The sequence below is a fragment of the Mobula birostris genome, chromosome 10, assembly GCF_030028105.1.
Source record: "Mobula birostris isolate sMobBir1 chromosome 10, sMobBir1.hap1, whole genome shotgun sequence".
NCBI lineage: Eukaryota > Metazoa > Chordata > Chondrichthyes > Myliobatiformes > Myliobatidae > Mobula > Mobula birostris.
In genome coordinates this window covers 115419179-115445848 of record NC_092379.1, presented here as the reverse complement: position 1 = coordinate 115445848, position 26670 = coordinate 115419179, and the positions used below count along the sequence as shown (strand labels likewise).

General features: G+C 39.7%; 1 protein-coding gene across 1 annotated transcript in view; it reads left to right on the top strand.

Moving 5' to 3' along the window:
• Positions 1 to 26670, top strand: part of LOC140204578 (glutamate receptor 3-like) — a 385312-nt gene that overhangs the window by 280865 nt on the left and 77777 nt on the right. The window contains exon 12 of the mRNA XM_072271301.1: positions 14146 to 14344. Within this exon, the coding sequence (XP_072127402.1) occupies positions 14146 to 14344 (199 nt within the window). The remainder of the gene's footprint in view (positions 1 to 14145; positions 14345 to 26670) is intronic.

Below are 26670 nucleotides of genomic sequence, written 5' to 3'. Positions count from 1 at the left end.
ATGATAACCATATAGTTACAGTTGCAAAAAGGTAAATTTGATGAAATGTCTTTGTTACTTTTCCATCTGCACTAATTCTGGCAAAGCTGAAAACGAATTTAGCACATTTAGAAAATATCAACATGACTATCTTAGACCATCATCTCACTTTCTGTCCTTAAAATTCTAGCCCTTCCCCTACTACTTGAAGTTTTCATACAATATTGAAGTACTGTTTCCATATAGAAGTATGACTAATTAAAATCTGCGTGCAGCTAAGTGCTCACTTAGATATGTATACCTTTACAATGTGTGATCAAGGTGTGTGGTTAAGAAGGCATACGGTGTATTGGCCTTCATCAACCATGGGATTGAGTTTAAGAACTGGGAGGTAACGTTACAGCTATATAGGACCCTGGTCAGTCCCCACTTGAAGTACTGTGCTCATTTCTGGTCATCTCACTACAGGAGGGATGTGGAAACTATAGAAAGGGTGCAGAGGAGATTTGCAAGGATGTTGCTTGGATTGGGGAGCATGCCTTATGAGAATAAGTTGAGTGAACTTGGCCTTTTCTCCTTGGAGCGACGGAGGATGAGAGGTGACCTGATAGAGGTGTATAAGATGATGAGAGGCATTGATCGTGTGGATAGTCAGAGGCTTTTTCCCAGGGCTGAAATGGCTAACACGAGAGGGCACATTTTTAAGGTGCTTGGAAGCAGGTACAGAGGAGAAGTCAGGGGTAAGTTTTTTTCGCAGAGAGTGGTGAGTGCGTGGAATGGGCTGCCAGCAACGGTGGTGGAGGCGGATACGATAGGGTCTTTTAAGAGACTCCTGGATAGGTACATGGAGCTTAGAAAAATAGAGGGCTATGGGTAACCCTAGGTAATTTCTAAAATATGTACATGTTTGGCACAGCATCATGGGCTGAAAGGCCTATATTGTGCTGTAGGTCTTTTGTGTTTCTATGTTTCTTTGTTTCTAATTCTAAAAGCAGCAATTTTTGTCATGCAAGTAAGAAATGAGCTAGAGAAAGGATACGGATTTGAGTAAACGAACTGGAGGAAATCAGGTTTCATGCTGAAGATATTAATTTTTTCACCACATTAGGGGAGATCATTTTTCCCCATTCAACTTTCAGTACCCTTCACAAACATTCTTTTAAAATGGGTGATTCATGTTTTGTGAACACAAGCAAATTGTAAAATTCTTGGGCTTGAGGACGAGCAAAATATTAAAAATTCCTTAGAACAATTACATAGAATTACTAATTTAGCAATAGTTTCCACTGTGTTTGGTATTATCATTCAGATATTCATATTAAGATAGAAAGGAGACAGAATGACACAGTAATGAAAGTCCTCTCAAACTGGCAGTTAACATTAGATTCTATAGTGCTATTAACATTAATAACCAAATTTTCATTCTTAATCAAGAGGATATATTTCCTGCGTTTTCTTCTCTTGCTTTGAGAAAGCTAAATATCCCCCTCAAAAATGATTTTTTTTAATTTGCTTATCACGTATAAGTAGATACCTAACAATATCCATGTACAAGCTTATAAACAATAGTCGAAAACTGGTAAAATGATAATTCTTTCTCCCCATTCTGTTGCTATCAAAAAGCTTTAAAATTTTATAAGAATTGATAAAAGTTCTTCACTTGTGGCTGACTTGAAATGGATCTCTGTGGGTCTACAAAAAGGGATAATGCAATTTAATTACATTTCTTTATTTCTCTGTTAGGATTTGTCTTTCTTCTCTGGTCTTGATGGAAATGCATATGTTTTACATATTACTAACAGAAAATCACCTTCCCTCCCAACAACTTAACCTGACAGTGGAATGCCTTCACTTGATTCTGACCCGCTAAGATCTGGCTGTGACGGTTTAATTGAATTGCAAAATTCCAATGAGATACCTCATTTGGTCATGCTTGTTCCAAAGAGGTTAAGCTGTTTCTAGGTATAATATCCTATATGGGGCTTTGAGGTTTGAAAATCGTTAATTATTTCATAATACAGCTGATATCCCAAACCATTACATGTGCTGTTGATATTGTTAGAACTCAATCATTTGAGTTGATCAGCTGTGGACATTTCTATTTTGAAGAGACGCATTTTTGGCTTCTGAGTGCAAAGGGTTTAATTGAAACACACTCAGATTCAATCCAAAACTATCCAACCTGCATTATTTTTAAAGAACAAGCCTTATCAAACAATCTTTGTTGTAACTGAACATATTGATTTTGAAGACTCCAGAATAATTTGTGTGGGACATGCCACATGAAGGGTGCAGCATATTTTTCCACTGTGAGTATTATCATCTTTTCTTTAAAAAATAAGTGAAATAGATAATATATAATGATTTGGATATTGATTTTAAATTCTAGTCTTTACGAGAAGCAACTTATAATTTCTAGAGTCCTTTCATTGCATACGTAAAAATCCCAACAAATACAGAGTTCCTCTGTAAACATTCCTCTTTCACTCCTCCTTTAAGCTTTTGGAAATGTAATGTTATTTTGCTTAGTTTAAAATCTATAATTTGAAGCAAATTATTCAAGACATTGCTCAAATATAAGGCAATTTTAGTTTTGATTTACCTTACAGAACGAGATTGATTTAGAGATTAGTTGTTGCAATATAGCAATATTTTAAGAGGTCATTCTTTTCTAGTGATATTTATTGTATAGCTTGCATTATTACTTTGAAAATGCTTAATACTGTTAAGGATTATCCACTTAGGTCCAATCTGAATAGCACATATGCCAGGCTGGCTCATATTACTCCCTAATTTGAAGTTTCTCACATTTATAGAAAATCAGCCTATTAATGTGTTTCAGCTTCTGTCATTAGACACTGGTTTAATCTTTGTCATAACACTCAGCTCATTCAGCAATTACTATTTGAATAGTAATTTCAATTAGCTAAATATCTAATCAGCTTTGCTATTCTGGTAACGACACGTGCAATGAGATATCCCCATGTAAGTGCTTGTGTTGCTATATTGAACTATGAAGGAGAGATAGAATCAACAGTGTTTGTGGAAAAGAACACTACAACTCAATTCATGTGCCTTACTCTCAGAAAAGCAGAAATTAATTTGATTAGACCTTATTTTAAGAATGCTTTCAATGTCTAACGGGTACAAATAGTGGCAACAATCACAAACTTGGTTGAATCACCTCCAAAGAAAAGGTGTATTATTTCATGTGTGACAGTAGAACAGTGGAATGCATTAAGCAACAGCTGTGCAGGATGTTACAAGATAATTAGAAATGCCATTATTCCTGTGTACCAACGAATACCACATATTGCACCACATTAATATTCATCATGCCAGTCATCACAAATCACTGAAATATTTTGTTTGATGGCATTTGTTGACGTGAACAGTACAAATGGCTTTGCTACTGAGGATACAAAGATAATAAGTAGGAGTATCATTATAGGGCTAGAAATTACAGTGCATACTAAGAGTCATATAATATTAGCGGAAGATGACTGTGTCAATTTTGGGCAAAGTCCCAAAGCTCTCAAAGTCAGGCAGTGTGCATGGTAGAATAGATCTCACGTGCAAATACCTGCAAAGTCTACTCCTCTATGATCTGAGTTTGGAGGCATAGGAAATTATGGAAGAACTGTGTTAGACAATTGATTGGGGTAGGGAGGTGCAAATGTCCCTGGATATGGAGAGGAGATTCTGAGAAAAGGAATGAAAATACAGATGGGGTGGACTTACCACTTTACTTCCCGTTACACTACTGCCATTTAGGGCAGGATTGAAGGTCTTCCATCTCTATCTGTCAAACCACCACACACTGATATAGAAGGAATCTTCATTGTTATATCTGTAACCATATATTTTGACCAGTCAGGGTTATTACCCCTGAGAACCCACAAACCTGGAGAACTGGTGGAACATTTTTAGCCTGGACTCTACCCTTTTACCTATTTGGCATGGATGACCCTACCAAGAGACCAAGCACAAGGCCCTGACTCCAGCCAACATGGCTCTCTGGGTCATCAAGGCACACAAGCCTCCAAACCCTACAACAAGGTTATGGTCCTCTTGGAGGAGGAGTAGAGTAGGGAGATAATTGTAATGGCTAAGCAAACTAATGGGCATATTTGCAACAAATCTAAAAACAGCAGTGTAGAAATACTATGAGACTTCTATTATCTGGAAGATTAAACAGTGTTAAGAACGATATTTTAAAATATTTTCGAGGGCAGCCTCAATTAATATGATTAGCTAATAGCCTGGAGGTTTATGAAGCTACAATGCATCTAGTTCTGAGGAATGAAGAAGAATAAATGAAAGCATTAGAGTAATAGCAATCATAATATATTTAAGTTTGAACGAGTTACAGAAAGAAAGAAAGAAAGTGAAATCCTAAATGAAAATACTGAACTCTAAGAAAGTAAATTTCAGTGAGTTGAACAAGGTTTCAATACAGGTGAACTGGAAAGGAAGTTTAGGTGTTTAAAACAAAACATGAGCGTTAAGTTTTCAAGACAAAGGTACTCTGGATTTAAGCCAAACACTTTCCATGTGAATGAGGATTCCACATCTGGTGCTTCATGGATGACAAAGCAATTTGACATCAAAATAAAAGCAATAAAGCTATATGACAAATGTTAGACACAGATGCAATCAAAACTAGGCAGGGTAATGGAAACTGCAAATGTCTACAATGAGCAAAGAGAAAATGAGAAAGTAGTGAAAAACATAAAATGAAATCCTTTTATAAATAGAGATAAAAAATAACAAATTAAAAAGAAGGTGAAAACATTTAGGATCACAGTTGTAAATTTGATCAAGACAAGAAATGTTTGCACAGTCATCTTCTACAAACAGCAGTGTGAAAGTAATCAGCTTTAAATTATATTGTCTCTGAGAGGGATATTGCCCAAAACACCAATATTAACTCATCTGATCTTCTTCAGGATATTTCCATAAGATTTGCACCTGAACCAAAAGGCACTTGTAGATTCTTTACATCGACCATGAAACACCAACTTCAACATCTGCAAGAGTCACTCTGCACTGCTGACCACATTATACTTGAGTGGATCTTGAATATTCTTGACTCAGTATTACCAATTTTATTACAGCTGACTTTCAAAGTAAACAGGGTTTTGATCCAGTCAAAAAGTAAGCAGAGCTAATAGAAAGGGATCATTTTTAGAAGTACTAGAGAAGAAGTGAAGAGAAATGTATAGATTTATAATCCAGGGTCTTGACTAATACATACTGCAATGAGTTCAAATTCCACCACAGTAAGTGGGGAAACTCAAAAGAAAAAAAAGTGGAAAGATTGATCATAAAACTAAACCGTTAATTTTTAAATCATCTGATTTATTTTAGTTTCCATTATAAGGAAAGAAATTAGTCATCCTTACAGTTTCTCCAAATGTAAATCCATAGCTATGATGATGTGGCTGTCTCTGAAATGATTGCTAATTTGTACTTAATTGGTAAGCAGTTCAAGAAAACATATCACCACATCTTCTCAATCTTAACCAGAGAGTTTTGCCACTGACACACTTATCCTGTGTATGAATAATAATTACAACCTGAGACCATTGAAAATAGTAGAATCGAATCTGATGGCAACTTCTCAAAAGGCAATTGGACATGTTAATGAAGATGATTAATGTAGAGTGCTGTAGGAAAAACCTGGAGCACGTAACTAAATTTGACAGCTTTCTGGAAAGGACTGGTGTAAACTTAATGGTTGCATCTCACGGTCATCCATCTGCTCCTCAGTCAGCATGAAAGCATGTTTTTAGTGTATGAAAGAAATTAATAGGTATGGTATATATAAGACTTTATCTTTGTGCTCCAGCATAATTTAAAAGTAATCCAATAGAAAATCTAATTCTAAGCAATTTGAGTGATCACTAATGATTATGGTTGAGTTTTGTTATCTGGTGTTAAAATTTGCTTTTGATCATGTCAGTACCTTTCTGCCTTCCAGAATAGTTTGCGTCATTGACGTAGTATACTGTATCTCTGTCAAGAAGATGAGTGTTTTTATTATTCATTTATATTGTATATTTTTGAGGTTATGGCAGTGCCCTTGGATCCTGGAGAAGTCCCGAAGGACTGTAAATTTAAAACGTAGCTGCACTATTCAAGACAGAAAATAGGAAGCTAGAGGCCAGTTAAACATTGTATCTTTGTACAAATGCTAGAATCCATTTTAAGAAGGTAATAGAATCATAGAATTGTACAGCATCGAAATAGGTTCTTTCAGCAAACTTTGTCCATGCAGTGACGCCTCTCTATGCTAATCCCATTCTCCTGCATAGGGCCACCACTTCTTTCCTATGCAAGTACCTAGCCAAATATCTTAATTGTAATCTGACTGTAACATCTCTTCTGGCAGCTCATTCCAGTTACTTACCTACTACTGTGTGAAAAGCCTATCTTTCAGGTCTCCTTTCAATTAGTCACAGTCAATACTTTATTGATCCCGGAGGAAATTGGTTTTCGTTACAGTTGCACCATAAATAATTAAGTAGTAATAAAATCATAAATAATTAAATAGTACTATGTAAATTATGCCAGTAAATTATGAAATAAGTCCAGGACCAGCCTATTGGCTCAGGGTGTCTGACCCTCCAAGGGAGGAGTTGTGAAGTCTGATGGCCACAGGCAGGAATGACTTCCTATGATGTTCAGTGCTGCATCTCGGTGGAATGAGTCTCTGGCTGTATGAACTCCTGTGCCCACCCAGTACATTATGTAGTGGATAGGAGACATTGTCCAAGATGGCATGCAACTTGGACAGCATCCTCTTTTCAGACACCACCGTCAGAGAGTCCAGTTCCATCCCCACAACATCACTGGCCTTACAAATGAGTTTGTTGATTCTGTTGTTGTCTGCTACCCTCAGCCTGCTGCCCCAGCACACAACAGCAAACATGATTGCACTGGCCACCACAGACTCATAGAACATCCTCAGCATCATCCGACTGATATTAAAGGATCTCAGTCTCCTCAGGAAATAGAGACGGCGCTGACCCTTCTTGTAGACAGCCTCAGTGTTCTTGACCAGTCCAGTTTATTGTCAATTCGTATCCCCAAGTATTTGTAATCCTCCACCATGTCCACACTGACCCCCTGGAAAAAAAATACTATCTATGCAATTAATGCCCCTTATAGTTTTATATACCTCAATGAGGTTACCCCACAGGATCCTATAATCCAATGAGGAAATAAAAACCCACCTCTCCTTGTAATCACAGTCATAACCACTCTCTTTGTATTCCACACAACAACTTGGTGAGTCACTTCTGCACCCTCTGAATTGCTATTACATCCAACCCGCTGTGTGGTGAGTAGAATGGTGAACAATACTCCCAAGTGCAGTCTAACTATTTTAACCATGATTGCATAGTAGCAGAATTAAGGGTTTTGGGGAAAAGGCAGGTAGGTGGAGATGAGTCAATGGCCAGATCAGCCATGATCTTATTGAATAGCTCAATGGGCTAGATGGCCTACTCCTGCTCCTATTTCTTATGTTCTAACCAATGTTTTGTACAAGTGGAATGTGATGTCCCAATTCGTATACTCAATACTTTGACCTATGAAAGCAATCAATGCAAATACATTTGCTACTCTATCCACTGGTGTCACCACTTACAATGAACTATGGACTTGCACCCCAACGTCCTTCTGTATACCAATGTTCCTAAGTTCCCTGACATTTACTCTATATGTCCTGCCAGAATTTCACTTTCTAAAAAGCATTAGCTCACATTTGTCTGGATTAAATTCCATCTACCACAACCCCACTCAACTTCCAGCTGATTATGTCCTTCTGTATTCTTAGACAAGCTGCTTCACCATCTGCAACGACAATTTTGATATCATTTGCAAACATGCTTATCAGGCCACCCATATTCACATCCAAGTAGGACAATTATAGGGCAACCAAGCAGGATCCTGGAGAATTATAGAGGTGGAGTTCTCTAATTTATTCCTGATTGGGGTTGACAGACATTTGGACTACTAGGGATGGAAAGGATCTGAGGAAAGTGGGGAAAGCCAGGAGTGGCCATGATCGTATTGATGGTGGCATAGGCAGGAATGAATGGTGGATGGCCTGTTCTTGCTCATTTCATTTTGTTCTTCTGTTCTTGAGAAGATGATGGTGAACTGCCTTCTTAAGCCTTTACAAACATTCCTTTTAGGTACTCCCTCAGTGCTTCAATACAAAAGTTCTAGGATTTAACCCCAATGATGATATATTTCTCGGTCAGGATATGCAGGAATTAACATTTCTACATTCCCAGTGTTTGTTGTTTCTAGCCCTATAGGCTTGGGAGTGTTCCCTAAAAACCTTGGCTAGAAACTAAAGTGCGTCTGCCCTTTATGATATTGCTAAATCAAACCGAGCAACAATGAACAGATCATAGTCATTGGCATAGTCATACTTTATTGATCCCGAGGGAAATTGATTTTCGTTACAGTTGCCCCAACCAAGAATAGAGTATAAATATATCAATATAAAACCATAAATAATTAAATAGTAATATGTAAATTATGCCAGTAAATTATGAAATAAGTCCAGGACCAGCCTATTGGCTCAGGGTGTCTGACCCTCCAAGGGAGGAGTTGTAAAGTTTGATGGCCACAGGCAGGAATGACTTCCTATGACACTCTGTGTTGCATCTCGGTGGAATGACTCTCCATCTGAATGTACTCCTGTGCCCAACCAGTCCATTATGTAGTACTGGTTGAGTAAGGTTGAGTAAGTGAAGCTACGTAGAAATGTTACCATTACTCTCCCATCAATTGATGATGATTGAAAATTCACAACTGAAGCATTAATTAGATTTATTGAATTTGACTGGCTTTTTGTAGACAGCATAACTTTGGCTAAGGCTTCATATTGACAACTTGGCCTGAAGCACAGCTCATTCTGGAGCACAAAATTTCAGTAAGGATATTTTGCAGTTTTATAACCTTTTGAAATATCCAAAAGTGCTACTTCTTTTGTGGAGTGAATTGAATTAGCTGAAGACCGTCTTTTATGATGGCAAGGTAGTTAATTCCTTCAGTATTTCCAGAAGAACCTAGTTGCAGTTATTTTCTTCTCCTTCTAGGCTGCACAATGTTGAAGATGGGGATGATCATGGAACTGACACTACTAATCAGGCAAACAATATTTTGAGATATGGCTCAACATTGATCTAATCCATTAGTTTTGGGATCACTGCATGCTGTTTTCATTGTTTAGGATTACAGTACTGTCAAGGTTGCCATTTCACTTTCAGATATCCCTTGGGTTGCTCTTGGCATTCTCTTTATGCACTTAGTTGAACTATAGTGTTTCCTTATCTTCACTGGTGAGTGAAAGATGTTCCAGACTTAGTTATTAGATTTTGGTGGAAAAAGGCTGCTCGTAGTGTTCCAACTAATGCTTTGTTTTGAATAGCAGATCTGTCCTAAACTGACAATCGAGTGTGACAAATAAAGTCTAGCGATGGTCATTCTTATCAATGCTGTGCATCTGCATTAGATAAGATTGATGAAAATAAGATGTCTACCCCTCAGTGCTGGTTTTCATTATCTGCCTCTAGAGTAGTCTGTCAGCCAGCTTGGACAAAGGTACTTTCCTTGGAATCCACAGATGATGGTCATTTAAACCCTTCAACAAAGTTAATTCAGGGCTCTTACTACTCACAATGTTTCTATCAAGTGGTGAACAATGTGGAGAAATATTGAATTATCATCTGAGGGAAGGGAAGGTAATTAGCAAGAGATCACCTTGTTGAGATTAGTCCTTTGTCATTTCAATGACTTTAGTGGATCTGTCCTGCTGGAATGTTCCTAGTGATTGTGATGGAGACAGAGGGAGGTTGGCTGAAAGTATGACTCTGTGATTACGAGGATTGCTGGAGTAGATAACAATCCCAAATATCTGAGAGAAAGCAACACACACAAAAAATGCTGGTGGAACACAACAGGCCAGGCAGCATCTATAGGAAGAGGTACAGTTGACATTTCAGGCCGAGACCCTTCGTCAGGGCTAACTGAAAGAAGAGGTAGTAAGAGATTTGAAAATGGGAGGGGGAGGGGGAGATCTGACATGATAGGAGAAGATGGTGAGGGGTGGAGGTGGATCTAAGAGCTGGAGAAAGGAGAGGATCATGGGACTGGAACCCTGGGGAGAAAGAGAAGTAGAAGGGGAGCCCAGAGGGTGGAGAGCAGGCAAGGAGTTATAGTGAGAGGGACAGAGGGAGAAAAAAAAAGAGAGAAACAAAAAGGCAGAAAAAATTAAAAAATATATAAATATATATTAAATAAATAAATAAGGGATGGGGTGTGAAGGGGAGGAGGGGCATTAACGGAAGTTAGAGAAGTCGATATTCATGTTATCAGGTTAGAGGCTACCCAGACAGAATATAAGGTGTCGTTCCTCCAACCTGAGTGTGGCTTCATCTTGACAGTAGAGGAGGCCGTGGATAGATATATCAGAATGGGAATGGGACGTGGAATTAAAATGTGTGGCCACTGGAAGATCTTACTTTCTCTGGCGGACAGAGCGTAGGTGTTCGGTGAAACAGTCTCCCAGCCTGCGTCGGGTCTCGCCAATATATAGAAGGCCGCATCGGGAGCACCGGACGCAGTATATCACCCCAGCCGACTCACAGGTGAAGTGTCGCCTCACCTGGAAGGACTGTCTGGGGCCCTGAATGGTGGTAAGGGAGGAAGTGTAAGGGCATGTGTAGCACTTGTTCCACTTACAAGGATAAGTGCCGGGAGGGAGACGGTGGGAAGGGATGGGGGGGAACGAATGGACAAGGGAGTCGCATTGAAGGCCGGGATCCCACCACCAAGCACATCTTTCCCTCACCCCCGCTTTCTGCTTTCCGCAGGGATCGCTCCCTACGCGACTTCCTTGTCCATTCGTCCCCCCATCCCTTCCCACCGATCTCCCTCCCGGCACTTATCCTTGTAAGCGGAACAAGTGCTACACATGCCCTTACACTTCCTCCCTCACCACCATTCAGGGCCCCAGACAGTCCTTCCAGGTGAGGCGACACTTCACCTGTGAGTCGGCTGGGGTGATATACTGCATCCGGTGCTCCTGGTGTGGCCTTCTATATATTGGCGAGACCCGACGCAGACTGGGAGGCCGTTTCACTGAACATCTACGCTCTGTCCGCCAGAGAAAGCAGGATCTCCCAGTGGCCACACATTTTAATTCCACATCCCATTCCCATTCTGACATGTCTATCCACGGCCTCCTCTACCATCAAGATGAAGCCACACTCAGGTTGGAGGAACAACATCTTATATTCCGTCTGGGTAGCCTCCAACCTGATAGCATGAATATTGACTTCGCTAACTTCCGTTAATGCTCCTCCTCCCGTTCACACCCCATCCCTTATTTATTTATTTAATATAATTTTTATACATCTTTTAGTTTTTCCGCCTTTTTGTTTCTCTGTCTCTTTTTTCTCCCCCTGTCCCTCTCACTATAACTTCTTGCCTGCTCTCCACCCTCTGGGCTCCCCTCTCCCCTTCTCTTTCTTGCCAGGATTCCAGTACCATGATCCTCGCCGTTCTCCAGCTCTTAGATCAAACCCCTCCCCTCCCCCTCCTGCCTTCTCCTATCATTTCGGATCTCCCCCTCCCCCTCCTGCTTTCAAATCTCTTACTATCTCTTCTTTCAGTTAGTCCTGACGAAGGGTCCCGGCCCGAAACGTCGACTGTACCTCTTCCTATAGATGCTGCTTGGCCTGCTGAATTCCACCAGCATTTTTGTGTGTGTGTTGCTTGAATTTCCAGCATCTGCAGATTTCCTCGTATCTGAGAGAAATTTTGCCAACTCTAATTTTGATGTTGGTGGTGTTTCTTGCTTTGCTGTTATAATGAGGAACACACACACAATGCTGGATTAACTCAGAAAATCAGACAGCATCTGTAGAGAGGAATAAACTGTCAACATTTGGAGCTGAGTCCCAGCATCAGGATTGGTAAGGAATGGGAAAGAAGCTAGTATAAGAAAGCTGAGGGAGAGGAAGGAGTACAAGCTGGCAGGTGATAGGTGAAACTGGGGGAGGAGAAGATTGTGGGGGAAGTGATGAAGTGAGAAGTTGGGAGGTAAAAGATAGAATAGGTGTATGGAGCTGAAGAATGGAACTTCGTGATAAAATGGATTTGTATTCTATCCCGTCAGCTGGGGAACCTTAATGGATCAAATGATCAAATATCTCTCCTCAGTTGAGATTCTACATGAAACGCAGCTTTGCTGCTCCCAGTCCAATTCCTCTTGACCACAATGTAATATATCACAAATAAAAAATGATGAAAACTGTAACTGGAAAACAAAATCACCATGAACATGATTGGAATGATGACCAATTATTAATCTCAAAGGTGGCTGCAAGATGATTGGGGCTTGGATGATGCTTTTTTTTGATATTGAGATACAATAATTTCTGTTCAAGTAATTTAAGTAAAACCTCCAAGAAATTGATGGTGACACTGTGTTTCCACAAGTGGAAAGTATTCTTTTCCCCTGAATTTGGATGAATATAAAATCAGCTATGAAAGATTATCCAAATGTAGGGCCAAATTTGGAATGAACGTAGGAACTAGCATCTGAGAGTCAAAGCTATCAATTTCACAGTTCATGTACATAGTAGATCCCTCCCACTGAATTCAGTTTTTAAAAATTACAATTTCCCCTCAATAATTAAGCTATGCAAATCAAGAAAATTCCAAGTTCAGTCCCTGACTATAGATGCTGGCCATTCCTGCACTGGGCAGACAATTAAAGCATTACAATTAGCTTCATAATTTCCTGGCCAAGGAGGTTAAGCATCTGCACAGCTCCCAGGGGAAAAATACAAAATATTGCTTTATTATGAAAGTATTCAACAGAAAATAACTTGGATGAGATCCAATTTGGACCCCAGCCTTGGTTAATAAATCTTGTTGTGATTCTCTTTCATTTTCTCAAAGTACAATTGCAGCAGTAAAAGGTAGCCTATTATAGATCTCATGTTGAAATTCCTTGTTTTATTGTATTAAGGAAATTCTGCCTCTAAACAGTCACTTTTTGATTGATCATCAGTCACCAAACCTGATTCAGCAGAGTGCTAATTTTTAAATTGCTGATGCTTCATTCTTCACAGCATCATTGTCAGGAGTTCAGTTGTCTTGTTGTTCTCTGGCTCTTTCTCTTACTCCCCAACTTATTGTTGTCTTGACCCTGAAATATTAAATACCGGAATAGAAACTGATCAATAGTCCTTTCTGACATTCAAATGTGTGTGGTGGTTTGAGTGCTCTCTTAAATTTCACTTGAACTTGTGCATGGAGTCAAGTGTCTGTCCTCTAATGTTTTAAACACAGCTGTTAGCTTCTGGCAACATAATTACTGCAGTAGCTGAGTGATTGGTTGTAATGGGAGGTGTGTTGGTAATTGGTCTCAAGCAATTAGAACTTGGTTGATCAGACAGCCTATCCAATTTTTCTAGAACTGGTAAGTTTTTTTTAATGAGTACTGGAGGTCAGAAAATAAAATGAAGTTCTTGTTGAACAAATCATACAGAATGCATTGACCTTTGTAAGAAAAACTTAAGCAGATCCAGCTTGTAGAATACTTTCTTTGATAGTTCTCCCAGATATCGCAATATATCTTATTATTTATCAACAAAAAATAAACTTATTATCATTTTTAATCTAAGTATCCAAACTAGAGTATTTCGTCCAGACTAGACATGCTGTGATGTTAACTGTGTAAAAGCCTGATTACTCCTTGGAAATCAAACTAAATGTATCTTTTTGCTGGATTACCACTGTATATTAAATCATGGTCCTTGCAATATTTGTTCAACCATGATGGCAGCTAATGAAATGGAATGAGAGGATCAACAAAGCTTTAATAGTAACACTACTGCAAACATTAAGAAATGTGAACTTTTAAACAGGTTCAATGAGGTTGTACAAATTTAGAAACATCTAATTAAAAGGCTCATTTAATTTTAAATGACTATCATGCCTTTTTTTTGTTTCAGAAACTCAAATTACCATGAAGAATTGGTTAGATCCATTAAATTTGATTTCATTTGCCTCAGTCTCCAATATAAATATGACACTGTGATTAAATAGTAGACCTTTTATTTTATTGTTTAGATCTCTCTCGGGGCGAATTGTTGGAGGCGTCTGGTGGTTCTTCACCTTGATAATAATCTCATCATATACTGCCAACCTTGCTGCTTTTCTCACTGTGGAGAGAATGGTTTCCCCAATAGAAAGCGCAGAGGATCTTGCAAAACAAACAGAAATTGCTTATGGGACGTTGGATTCAGGCTCTACCAAAGAATTTTTCAGAGTAAGTGTTTTTTTTTGATTGATATTCAATTGTTACCTTCAGCAAGTATATACTTCTCCTGTATGAAAGGTAATAGTTATGTGGAACAGGCATCAAGCTGTGAATCAATTTCTGTCTCAGTTTGATGAAAGCAAAGTTTCAGCTAATCTTATAATTACTGCAGATTTGTTCTCGGTCTCAGACATCCACCAAGGCATAGTCAATTACAGTACATTTTATTTCTAAACACTCTAATCTGATATTTCTCTCAAAATGACTGATTTGTTCTGGGAACACTAGTGATATAAAAAGGATATGAGGAAAAATCCAAAACTCACCCTCTGCTTTTCACAGTACTGTTATCACAGACACCCTTGTTTCACATATATCTTTCAGAACAGCTCACTATTCATGGGTTGTTATTTGTCTGTGAGATAAATGCATCCATAATAAAATACTAATGTGATTATAGAAACTAAGTATTTTCTAAGGTTGAGATGACAGGTTTTATAAACCTTTTTATTTTGTACCTACTCTTTTTCACTGTAATGAAAATCTAATCTAGATAATGCCACCAGCCATATTCATGGCATATCCTGCCTCATCCAGATGAATGGAATAGTGACGCACTGTAAGAAATACCTTTCATATCATCCATATGCTGCATATGGCACTGTTGTCTTTTTAGTTGTAAGATTACATAGTTTGCAACAAATAATCATGCCCATGGTCTCAAGAATTCCTGGGTTGCAGTTGAGAATATCACAAATGCACTAAAAGAGCAATTCCATGCTGGTGTACTTGGAGCATCTTTCAGTTTCCATCTCACATGGTTCAACATAGCTAAATGTTTAAAGCAGGGTTCCCAACTTTTATTATGCCTTGGACCTAAACCATTAAGCAAGGGGTCCATGGACGCTAAGTTGAGAACCCATGGTTTAAAGGATCTTTGATGTGGACCTAATGACAAAAGGATATAGATACGATGGACTCCTAATCAAACATTCTGATTTAGGTCCAACAACTACAGTTATTCATAAAGAACTTGATTATAGATAGACTTGCAACTCTGCTCTGACAAAGTTCTGCAAGTATACTTAGAGATGAAACGTTTGTCCTTCAGCCTTTCTAATAATGTGATCTTGGCGTTTAGAAGCAGATATAATAGCTAGAGAAGGCCTGATAGTGGAATGCAATTAGCTGGCATGTAATGTCATCGTGGCTTGATAATCATTTTGTTCTGAAATCGGGCAATCATAATAGGTAATGTTGTTAATTCCTCTAGGAAACGAGCCAATGAATGCATATTATGTTTTAAAATACCACAGAACATAATGTAAATTATAGGTACCCACATATTTTCAAGGATCCTTTACACACATTTTTCATAAGCCAAGTTAGCCACTTAGTCATTTAGTGTCATACAAGCTATCATGATTCCACTGCCAGCTAGACTTGCCTAACAGTACGGCTAAATAGAAGATGACAGAAGAGATCAACCCAGAACCAGAAAATGAACCAATCCTTAACATCTCTTGAGGTAGCTAATATAAGCTATGAAATTATTAAAGAATTAGCTGTACATGGAGATAGCAGTATCCCCCGATGGTAGAATCATTAGAATTGGGTCACTTCTAAACCTTGCTTTCCTTTACTGTTGGAATACAAATGTTTAATTTAAATGTCATATTTGGTCTATTGCATTAAAAAGAAGCTACTTTCCAAAAGAACTTTTAATGTATCTGGAAAAATAGATGTCACTATCAATGTCACTACAATAACCATCAATATTAAGCAGTATCAAAGTTTACATAAATTTCAGACATGTTATTAGCTTATAATGGTATTGACTCTGAAACTACCAGCACTTACTGTTATAATTCACTAAAACTGGGAAGTTTGGGTTGAAATGTAGTTGGATAGTTTCATACAGAGCTTCTAAAGTTGTTGTCAGTCATGAATTGAAGTAACAGCTGTTCGTAACTTTTCCCAGTACAAAAAGGGTACTTAGATGAATTGACTTGAACTTCATTGACAAATAATAAGTCATGACCTAAAATGTTCTGAAAAACTTGTTACATTTTTACATTTTGTTACCTTGTTACATTTAACTCCTTTCTTTAATTTTGTAGCTTGTACGTACTACTTTGAAAATTACTTGGCTCCAAAATAATTTTAGATGTCTATTTTATAATATTTGAAAGGTTTTGATATTTTCAGCTTTGCTTGGAATATGTTTACTTGGAATTTAAGCATTTCACTTAATATTTAAAATGTTCATTAAAAATGGTGCATTTTATTTATTTCTATACTATCTGTAATAACTATTATGATTGGTTGCTCAGCCATCTACATGACACAGATATTGGACTTAATAATATCTGCTCCTAATGAAGACTGGTTTCTGTACAAAGAGTGACTTGTGTCCCTCTAAAACTACCTGGCAAGATCCAGCAAAGACTCTGCCAGCCAAGTTTGTCCATCACATCTAACATAACAGTTAGCTGTGCTTCAGTTGATTGTGGAGCACTTGACAATTTCTTTTTCATCCATGTCAGTGCAAAGGTCTAATTGGGAGTATTCGCTAATGTTAAATGTAAGTGACAGGTTCGAATTACAGTCAGTGTTATAGCCGCACTGAAAGTATAGCATAACACACAAAGGATGAGATAAATCTCTACGTGTCAGGAACAATTTAATAGCTGTTGAGAAAGTTGCATTGATGTGCAGGAAGGAGCGGTAGAAATCTGGGAACAACTGGATCAAATAATTGGTCCAACGTTCAGATAAAGGAGCTGATGGCAAGCTCCATGCACTTTAAGAGGGTGGTGGATATGAAGTAAGATGTTTTATAAGATTTGTGCTTGTCTGGTATTTGCCATCCAGATCTTGAGGAGGGAGGCCTGTAAGATTTCTGGCTGATTTGTCGATGTTTTCCCCAAACAGCAAGCTGGGCATAATAGGAGGAGTGGGGGTGAGAGAAATTGCCTACTGAATTAATCATTTGCAGGGATGCCAGGACAGCGCTGGAGATACCAGACATCCCACCCTGCAAAAACTAATTTCAGGGAGGTAGCACCTCTGCCCCCAGCAACCCCATATCCCCGTCCACCCGGCGACCTCCAAGGGTGTATGTAATACTTTGTTTAGTGATTTTGTCTAATCTGTAAACCAAGTTGGGTATATGCAGAAAATGTGACATTAAAATATGTACTTATATTATCATGTTTATTCTATTACAACTTTAAGCAAGTCTACAGAGAGTTTGGCCTCATCATGTAGGACATAATAGCGTAGCTCCTTGGCAGCTAGCCAGCTAGTTTAAATCAGGGGTTGGCACGTAAATGTCGGCCCAGATCAGAGTCGACGCAGTCGGCAATTGCCTCCGATCTAGGCCGACATTTATGTGCCGGGCAGCACCTAATTAATTAGTTTGCTTATTTTGGCTTTTTTCTTAAAGATGTGCTGGGTGCGTTCTGGCCACAGCTGTTCATGGCTCGGAGGTTTGGGACCACTGAATTATAAGTTACTTATAAATCAATAACATCATAACATTTTAAGTAACGTTTGGATATTAAACACACAGCACATATTTTCTTCGTATGAACATATAAAATCATTGCAACGCAGCAATATCGCTGAATCAGTGGGAGCCCTGGGCTTGTTTTCCTGCAACAACACGGTCCCATCGAGGGGTGATGGGAGACAGCGATACTCAAAGGGGGTTCCTTATGTCCAGTCTATTCCGCAATTTTGTTCTCGTTGCATTCATTGCAGAAAACCTCGCTTCGCAGCGATATGATGTTGGAAATGGAAGCAACGTTTTCAGTGCTTTCGTGGCTATCTCAGGATACTCAGCCTTGACTTTGATTCAGAATGCCGGCAGAGATGTTAATCAAAAATACTTTTCAGCCCACCGTCATTTGCAAGCTCCAGGAGTTGATCTTTTTCCCGTGCTGAGATGGATGATTCACCGGGGACATTCACAAATGGGTCACGGATCCATTCCTTTGCACGTCTTGGGTCACTGATGACCTCGCGTGCATTAAAATTCAACAGTGCGTGACAGGGAATGAGCAAAGGTGCAGCTGACTCGTACCGTTTCATATCGCCAAATCATATTGTTTCCTCGCGGCCCGATGTTTGGGAGCCACTCTTAGCACGATGAGAGACCAATCAGGATGTTCACTCTCCCTCTTCAAAAAATCGATTTCCGTGATATTGTATATAATTTCCGGGCGTCAGGGAGCCACTATCGATATGCGGGAGACTCCCGGAACTTCCGGGAGAGGTGGGATATCTGAGATACAGATGGAAAACGATCTGATTTAGGTTGCATACACAAGTTAATGATGGAGAAAACTGAGTATTAACGTCAAGTTTTAGGCAGGTTAACTTAGTGAGAATAAGAGAGGATTGAGGTGAGTTTGATTAAAGGATGACACTCCTGCAGATGTGAAGATAGCTTTCTGCAGATGGCAAATTTTCAAAGGCGTACTTTGAAACAAAAAAATTATTTTAAAAAATTGATTACCTGGGAAACAAAACATTGTACATAGTGGTTCTGCCCAGAAAAATAGATGTGTCAGTGCTTTAATCTAACCGATGCCCAGATGACAGGGAAAAATGTAAGACGAGGTTGACTGTAACAACAGCTGAACAGGTTATTCAAAACAGCAAAAGAAAAGATTAAGGCCACATGAGCAATGACAGTATAGAATAATGATGGGAGGACAAACTGCCCTGATATTTATGACCAAGCAGGTAGGATGCCAAACAACCCAAAGATGAACCTGGAGGATCTGCCAAATCTCAGATAATAGTTATCTGCCTGCAAACAGGGTAGACAGATAGGGAGGGAGCAGTGCAACTGAAGGGTCAGAGTCACTGGAGAATGATCCTGGGTTAATGATTGGCTGCACTTGATTAAGAGAGCGAAATCTTTGTCGGTCCAGGTAGGACTGGGTGAGGCCACAGTGGTGGTGAACAGAGGCATCAGTCGGGGAGATTGGGAGAGGGACCAACAACGATTGACAGAGGTGGAGGGAAGCTACAGTTAGTTAGACAGGGATAGAAGGTGAGAGGTCACATTTGGGGGAGTCGGAAGAACAGCTACTATTGGTTGGCAGTGAAGGGTCCAGATTAGTGGAAACTCTGCAGCTAGTTGTAGGCAGGGAAGAGAATCCTCAATCAGTGCCAATCGGTGAAAGAACAGTGAAGAAGAGAGGCCACAAATATTTGGGGAGGTGATGGTGTAGAATAGAGAGGGCAGAAGGCCAAGAACAGGTGGATAGGAGATTGAGACCAGGATAGAGTAATGGGAGAGGCTGACAATCAGTCATATGAGAAAGCTGAAGGTTTTTGCTAGAATTTGATTTGAAGACACTATAATACAGAATTGGAAAGGACAAATGAAGATGAGTTTTGATTGCTCACTAGCCTTATTAGTCTGTTGTACCCACGACTGTAAAATTTTCTGTGGCATCTAACTAATTGTCTCTCAGCATTCACTGCTTCTGGCTACAAGTCTTCCCTATTAGCTCTGAATAGGTTTGATGGTGCTAAGGCAGTAAGTTTGGATGATATCTTTGATGCTGTATAATCTCTTGAGAAGGCCTGCACGATTTCAATTCAACTAAGTCATGTGCAAAAGCGGTGGAACCAATTCCCTCAATTAACAAAAGCATGGTTATCAGCTACATGCTCCCCATTAGAAAAAATGTCTCCTTCCACTCTTACCAACTTTTATTCATGCACCATAGAAAGTATTCAGTTTAGCTGCATAATGGCAACTATGCTACACATGACTGTGAGAGTTGTGTGTATCACAGTAACCAACTTCTCCTCTATGGACTCTTTCTATACTTCTTGCTCAGTAAAGCAGCCAGCACAATCAAAGACCTCACCCACCCTACACGTTCTCCCTTCTCCCCTTTTTCATTGGGAGATGTTACAAAGCCTGAAAGTTCAAGAACAGCTTCAATCCCACTGTTGTCAGACTCTTGTATGGACATCTTGTAGGATAATATGGATTCTTGGCCTACAATGTACTGTAGCTCATTATGATCTTGCAATTTATTGTTGACTTGCACTGCACTTTTTCAGTAGCTTGTGTACTTTATTCTGCGTTGTTATTTCTGTATTTACACCTTATTCCAGCTCAATGCATTATGTAATAATTTAATTTGTATAAACAAGTGTGTAAGACAACTTTTCACTATTTCTTGGTTCCAGTTTAAGATGGTGCTATTTACTGGTTTAAGTGATAACATCCTGATGGTCAATGGAACAAAGAAAGCACTTCACACTTGTTCTGGTAAATAATCCAATCCGTGTCAGAATTGAGCTGAACTGCCTGTATGATCTGGCATTTTTACGGTGTGGCTGGAGTCTCTCTGGGGCAGGACAATTACAGCATGTCCGGGCTGGAGTTGCTGGAGTGAACTTGGAGGCAATTCAATGCAGTAGAGCCGAGGCGAGGAAAGATCCAAGGTTTGATCGATTTAAGAGGCAAGCCGAATTGGAAAGGTCAGGTCATTTGATAGGGCGGAGCCCAGGCGAGGAGAGATCTGAGATTTGATTGGAGGGCCAAGCCGAACTGGAAAGGTCAGGTACTGACTGTATCGAGGTTGTGGAGATTGAGCCCATGGGCGAGAAACAACCTGAGATTTGGACGATTTAAGCACCGGACCAGATGGAACTGGTTGCAGTGTCATAGTCAGAGGCAAGGGCAGGCTGGTTCAGCTCACTGCTCCACAGCATCTGCTCACCTCTGTGTTGTACTTGGTCTGCAACCTGTGGTCTTCTGGATCGGCTGCAGTGATGCTTGGCTTTGTGAACTTCAGTTCTGAATGCTGTATGTTTCGATTTATCGTTTGCATGATTTGTTTCATTTTTTTCTCTACTCATTGGGTGTTTGGACAGTCTTTTGTTTTTAATGAGTTCCATTTGGATTCTTTGTTTTGTGACTGCCTGTAAGGAGACAAATCTCAAGGTTGTATAAAGTAGACGTCAGTCAGTCAGTGGGTGCCATCCCAAATCCAGGGTTGGCAGCTATGCACCTCCATCTTCTTTGATCTTGCGACAGCACTGAGTACAGCCTCTCCTCCAGTTTGTTCTCGCTGGCCGCCTTGGCACCGCCTGCTGCCGCCCCCGCCAAACTTGAGCCCAATGCCAGCCACAGCTGCTTCTTCGTGTTCGACCCTTCCTTAGGCGGAGGCCTTGGGCAGGTCCAGGCAGACGGTGCAGCGCCCAAGTTCATCATGTCTCTTCTAACTAGGTGCACAGCATACGATTCGTGGGTACATGGTGAGGCTTTAATCTCTTCCACGGAAGATGGCTGTTGGCTCACAAGGAGCTCATCCGCCCTTTGTCAGGGTTTTTTCTAGTCCTGCTGGGTGTCCTCACACCCTCCTCTAAGTCCGGTGGGAGAGCCGGCCAAGTCGCCAACCACTCGACCACAGCCCCTGGCCAAGTGCTGGGCGCCTTCCTGCCCCCCCACCCCACCCGCTGAAAGTAGAGCTACTTTGATAATAAAATGAACTTTGAACATGGGCCAATAATAAAACAACACCCAATACATTCTTACCGAGCTGCAGCCTCTAATTCATCCAGGCAGAGGAGGGCATTGTATCTGTGCTGCTTGAAGCCTGCGTTCATTCTTTGCTGTGCGATTATGTTCCCGCAATTAGGTTAGTATGTGCTTTCAGCTCAGTGTGCACCAAGCTCACCTTCGGAGCAGACAAAAACCAAATTCAAAACATGGGCTCAGGATATTATTTCAGTCAATGTAGGTTGCTGCTGACAAAACTATTATCAGTGTTAGTGTTTCCAAAGATATCATAATGTAGAGACATCATACAGCCACTTTGCATGCAATACGTCAATTGACCCAGTTATTTGCAGATGCAGATCAATATATCAGTCCCTGATAAGGAAATGAAAGCCACTAATACAGAAGTGCACATCAACAGGAATCAGCAGTAGAAGGTTTAAGTGTGTGGTTACTGATTAAATGACAATCAGAATCAGGTTTATTATCACCGGCATGTGACGTGAAACTTGTTAACTTAGTAGCAGCAGTTCAATGCAATACATAATCTAGCAGAGAGAGAAAAAAACTATAAAAAGGATTAATCAGCATTTCTAAAAACTCTTTGCACAAGGAAATTGTATCAAACAGAGGTTTGCACGTCTCATCGTATCCTTGTTCAAAGAAAAGGAAAAAATTGGCAATCAAATTGGAAATTGGTTTGTTAGTATCACTTTACCGAAATACAATGAAAAGCTTGTCTTGCATACTATTCTTACAGATCAGATAATTACACAGTGCGTTAAGGTAGATCAAAGTAAAAAAAAAATAGCAATGTGGAATGAACTGCTGTTACAGATGCAGGATAAAGTGCAGTGCAGGTAAACAATAAGGTGCAAGATCAATAAGTGGTCAATTGTGAGGTCAAGAATTCATCTTATCGTACTAGGAACCATTTAATAGTCTTATTACAGCGGGGTGAAGCTGTCCTTGAGCCTGGTGGAACGCAGCCAGCAGGAGTCCTCATGAATCACTGTTGTGATCGTAGTGAAGGAAACAACACTTTCCAGTAGCTGAAAGAGTTCTTGTTTTCATAAGTGCTGGTTGAGGAAGTCATAACTGCTGTTGTATTGTTAAGTGGTATCAGCTGTGAGAAGTTCATTGCTAGCTGTTCAGAAACACTCACTGTTTATTTACACTGACAACAGAAAAGATGCAAACAAATTTTGAGGTCAGGCAGATGAATGGCCTACAGATCTTTGAAGCTAGTAGAGCAGGTTCAAAATGTGCCTGTGGAGTGATGAACTGAATTATCTTTTCAGATTAATGGCCTTTCCTCAGACCTTTTCATCAGTTCTCATGAAGCCCCATTGACCTGAAATATTAGTCTCCACAAATTCTACCCAACATGCTCAGCTTTATCAGCATTTTCTGTTCTTATTTCAATATGTGCCTCATTTTGCAAAACTTGTGTGGTACTCAACTTTTTAATATGATACATTGGAGATTAAACTAAATTACGGAATTAGGTCGCACCGTGCGTACAGTTTATGTATTCCTTTTTGGAAGGGTATGAAAAGTAGAAATAAAAAGAAGAATTGCCATTGCCAAAACCAACTTCCAAAAAATGAAACCCATTTTTACCAACAGACACATTTCTATGACAACAAGGCTTAGGCTACTAAAATGTTACATCTGATCAATCTTGCTGTATGCTTTTGAAACATGGACTTTAACACCAGATCTCCAAAGAAACTTAGAAGCAACAGAAATATGGTTTCTTAGGAGAATGCTGAAAATACCATATAGAGATAGGGTAACTAATGAGACAGTACTCCAGCGTGCCCATACAAAAAGATCTTTAATGAGAACATTAAATGAGAGGAAACTTAAATTCCTGGGCCATGTCATCAGAAAGGGAGAAATAGAATGCCGTACATTACAAGGCCATATGCCTGGGAAATGTGGAAGGGGAAGGCAAAGAAGAAAATATATGGACACTGTGAAAGAACTAATAGATCTAAGTGTGCGAGATATCATTGACGCTGCGAGGGATTGCTCGACGTGGAGAGCCATGATCACCCAAGCATGTAACGCTCAAGGCACATGAAGAAGAAGATGAAAAGCCTGCCATATAGGTTAACATGATAATTAAAGAGGTAAAGTATTTACTGGAGAAGAGAAATAGACATTTCAGTCCGGTTTAAGTATGGTGCCAAGGTAGCAGATAATGTGGTTCAACCTAAATGAGTGGTTAGGAAGAACTAGAACGGTAGCAAGGACAAGTTTGTAATAGATGCCATAGGCACAGACCTCAACTTCCCCAGTAATTAATGGAAGGAATTTCAAACTGTCAGTCAAACAACACAAAGGCAACGGAATCTTCAAAAGAGAATCGCCAGCGAAGTAATGTAATCGTCATGGTAGTGTGATAGTTAGTGTGACACAACAACTACTTGGCGCGGCAGAGTTCAGAGTTCAATTCTGACGCCATCTGTAAGGAGTTTGTACATTCTCTACATAACCGCAGGGATTTCCTTTAGGTGCTCTGGTTTCTTCCCACAGTTCAAAGACATGTGAGTTAGTAGGTTAATTAATCAGTGTAAGTTGTCCTATGATTAGCTAGTGTTAAATAAGTAGGTTGCTGGGCAGCCTGGCCCCTTGGGCCAAAAGGGCTTGTTTTGCATTCGATCTCTTAAATAAGTAATAAATAAATAATTGTAGATGAAAGATGTAGGCCTATGTAGTCCCTGGTAAGCCTCAGGCTCACTCAGCTCGCTTTCGTCTAGGGCGAGCAGCCTTCGGCCCCGCCAAACTGGGTAATCAAGTTTGTGTGGATGCTGTGTGATGTACCCCACCACGCCAAATAACAGACAAAGCACCATATGCAATTAAATGATTACACTTTATAAGTATTTACTGGAACTATGTAATTAATAGAGATACAATATAAAAGGAAAGTAAAAGGTGCCAAACTTATCAAAGTTCAACCACTTCGTGCACAACCGTTGGAGCTCAATTAAAGGGGTCTCCCTTTCCTCCAGTCAATATCCTCCAAACTCCACCGACCCTCGAATGGGACCGCCCTCGGTGATCGACCAAACGATCCACACGAGTCTGTCCTCGTCTCCTCTCCTCGCCGAAGACCCTGGGCCTCAGACTCCCACTCGGGGTCCATCCCGTCACCCAGCTTACAGCATTGCTCTCCTCGCGTCTCCTCTCTCTGTCCCCATCTGCCTTCTGCCTAAAGCCCGCGAAAACAATAGCTTACTGACACACAAGAAAGAATAACATCTATCCCAATTGATTAGCAAATTAATACAATTCTTGTTATCAGCAATTATAACCCAAACAAGCTGCTAGAGAGAACCACTGTCTCAGTAGTTAACATCACAGGGAAGCCATTTTTATTATAACATAACAAAGATGCCATTTTATTAGCCTTAGCAATAACATATAAGAAGAAACCTCTTATACCTATATACATGAGAATACTATCAGAATACTCAGAGAAAGTCAAGCAATCACTTGTGCAATTTTCATTACTTTCTTCCTATTATCATTATTAGATAGAAAGATAGATAGATATACTTTATTAATCCCGAGGGAAATTTGGTTTTGTTACAGCCGCACCAACCAAGAATAGAGCGTAAATATAGCAATACAAAAAAAATCTCAACAACCTGTAGAAAACCAGGATGGCTAATCCAGAATTTTGTGTGCGGTGCTTGGATTTCAAGCATCTGCAGATTTTCTCACCTTTGGGTAATCCAAGTATGGCAAAGAATTAAGGCTCCCAAAATTAGTGATTATGTGTTTATATTTATTACTTTCCAGAAGTTCCTCCTAAATCATCCTTCCTTATCTCTGACCAGCTTAATCGTCCTTCTCCTTTGGGTCAGTCATTTCCGAGGTTTCCTCCTTTTCCTGTCAAGAATCTCTATAATTTGGATTTGAATCTCTAAAAATTTGTCTAATTTGAGAAGGAATCTATAAATACAAGTAGTTTGTTAAGATCTGGGACACTGGATTGATTGTAGACTGGGCAGGCAACAATAGTGCCATTATAAAGCATGAGTAAATCTTCTTTATACTTACCTGCATTGATTTATGAGCCCTACTGTCAATTAGGTCCTTAGATGTGTACCAAAAGAATTGCATCTGTAAGAGTTAGTGAAAATCCTTAATTGTTTAGGAAGTTTCATTTGGTATGGCGGAAGGATTATCAAGATGAACAAGCACTGCTTTTAAACTAGGCTTGATTTCATATCCTATGCTTGTAGTTTCAAGAAAAAATGAGATAAATAAGCATTGACATATTCCTCATCATTTGCTATATAACGGCATTTCTGGGTTAACTTGGTCTTCCTGGGACACCAGATATGCAAATTATTCCTTTTATCCAGGGATAATTCCACAGAATCTGTGATCACCCACCGCTACCACATAAAAACACATTTCATGACATGCTGGTGATGTTAAACCTGCTTCTGATTCTGATCGCCTCAATTCCAAGTCCTGACTGCCTTATACCCAATTGGTTAGAAATGCTGCTCACTTCACTAACAATGTCCAAATTTTTAGCCTTCATCTATCCCAATATCCCAGCCATCATCTGAACCGTCAGCTCCAATCCATTCTACCTCCATCCAAACTAGAGGGCTGCAATGTTTCTAGTTCCCATCCCTCCTAAGTGTCCTTCCAGCTGAGTAAAAACCAAATCATGCCTATGTCCCACATCATTCCGGAATCCGAAGTTTGAAGGGGATACTTACTGGGGATATTTTTGCTACTGACAATATGCAATGACCCAAAA